Source organism: Perkinsus marinus (assembly GCF_000006405.1).
Source record: "Perkinsus marinus ATCC 50983 genomic scaffold scf_1104296970686, whole genome shotgun sequence".
Classification (NCBI taxonomy): domain Eukaryota; phylum Perkinsozoa; order Perkinsida; family Perkinsidae; genus Perkinsus; species Perkinsus marinus.
This window is the reverse complement of record NW_003202374.1, coordinates 1-1,355: the sequence shown is the minus strand read 5'-3', so window position 1 is coordinate 1,355 and position 1,355 is coordinate 1. Positions and strand designations below refer to the sequence as shown.

The 1,355-nt window shown below is 47.4% G+C and overlaps 1 protein-coding gene across 1 annotated transcript; it reads left to right on the top strand.

Annotated features, from left to right (window-relative positions):
* Positions 1-957: 957 nt before the first annotated feature.
* Pmar_PMAR013016 (hypothetical protein) lies at positions 958-1,313 on the top strand (the record flags this gene model as incomplete). Its single annotated transcript, XM_002767422.1, has 1 exon — positions 958-1,313. A coding segment is annotated over one exon (356 nt), but the record flags the coding sequence as incomplete, so codon positions are not given.
* Between the last annotated feature and the right edge of the window lie 42 nt (positions 1,314-1,355).

Below are 1,355 nucleotides of genomic sequence, written 5' to 3'. Positions count from 1 at the left end.
GTCTTATCTGATGATGATCTAACTGTCGGTAGTGATCTAGAACCTGAAGTTCTCGACACGGCTACTGATGATGGTAATGTTAAGAAAGCTGTTTCTACCGACACATTAACTATGGTTGCTAATGGTCAAGGCAATTCTGAATCGTCTACTCAGATTGCCATGGTACAGGGTGGTCTACTACAGCAGTCTATACCTTTAACAGGACAAGCTGCTCAACTACCCGAAGGCGCTACCAATTTCAATTGGAGAATGGTGCCAGGTCCTGAAGGGCAACTCACTCTAGTTCCCTTCTCTATTGCTATGCCTTCTGACGGTCCAGCTCCACCTCTGTTGGGAGCTCTCAAGGCCCATTCTGGAGGGTCTCAACCCCGGTCATGCTCTAACGAAAAGTCATCGAGGCATTCTAAGCACTCGAGTTATGAGCCTCAAGATCCACATCGCTCTAATGGTTCTGGCGATCGATCTTCGAGGTGTACCAAGTCATCTAGACGTGAACATCACCACCGACGTCAAGAACCTAGTCCTGTTGTAGGACAGTCATCTAGGCACAGTGCCTCTGATAGGCGATCTTCTCGCCATCTACGTAAGCATAGTCCACAAGATCACAACTCTACCGGTAGGAGTTCTAATCTTTCTCGGAGACGTGCTGACCGTCCTCGACATCATCATAGGCGACATCTGTCAAAGTCACCTCCCTCTTCTCCTAGCTCGAGTGGTTCTAGTACTTCAAGATCTTCTTCGCACTCTAGGCGCTCATCATTGTTGTCTTCGTCCGACAGCGAAGGAAGCCATCCTGCCTCTAAGAAATCGAGCAACTCTTCTCGATCTCTTTATGGACTTTGTTATCGGAATGGCGTTACTAATGGTCGGTTCTATGTCCCAGCTGAGCGTGCGGTACCTTCCTATCGATCTAGGTGCCCAGGTTGTAAGTCTAAGCCGTGCAAATCGAAGATCTCCATGAAGGACTATGATGTTGCCTCTAACATTGCGACTAAGTCGTCGTCGACCTCTAAGTTCTTGGGTGAGGACGATGATAGAAGCGGTTCTACCTTCGTCCGTGAAATTTTGTCTGCTCTAGAAGGCCATGATGCTGTTACTAAATATCTATGGGCCAAGCAGAATATGGAGAAGTCTATCTGGGCCAAACTTATCAAGGGTACTGAACCGCCTACTAGATGTTATGTCGACTATGAGAAACACCTCGATCGGCTATGCTCTACTATTCGCAAGCTCTATGACAATGATGATGCTATTGCGAAAGCTGAAGTCAAGTTCGTTACTTGTCGTCAAGGTAACTCTGAGTCTCTCGCTAGGTATGTCAAGAGGCTCGAGTCTATTGTCACCGAACTTCACTT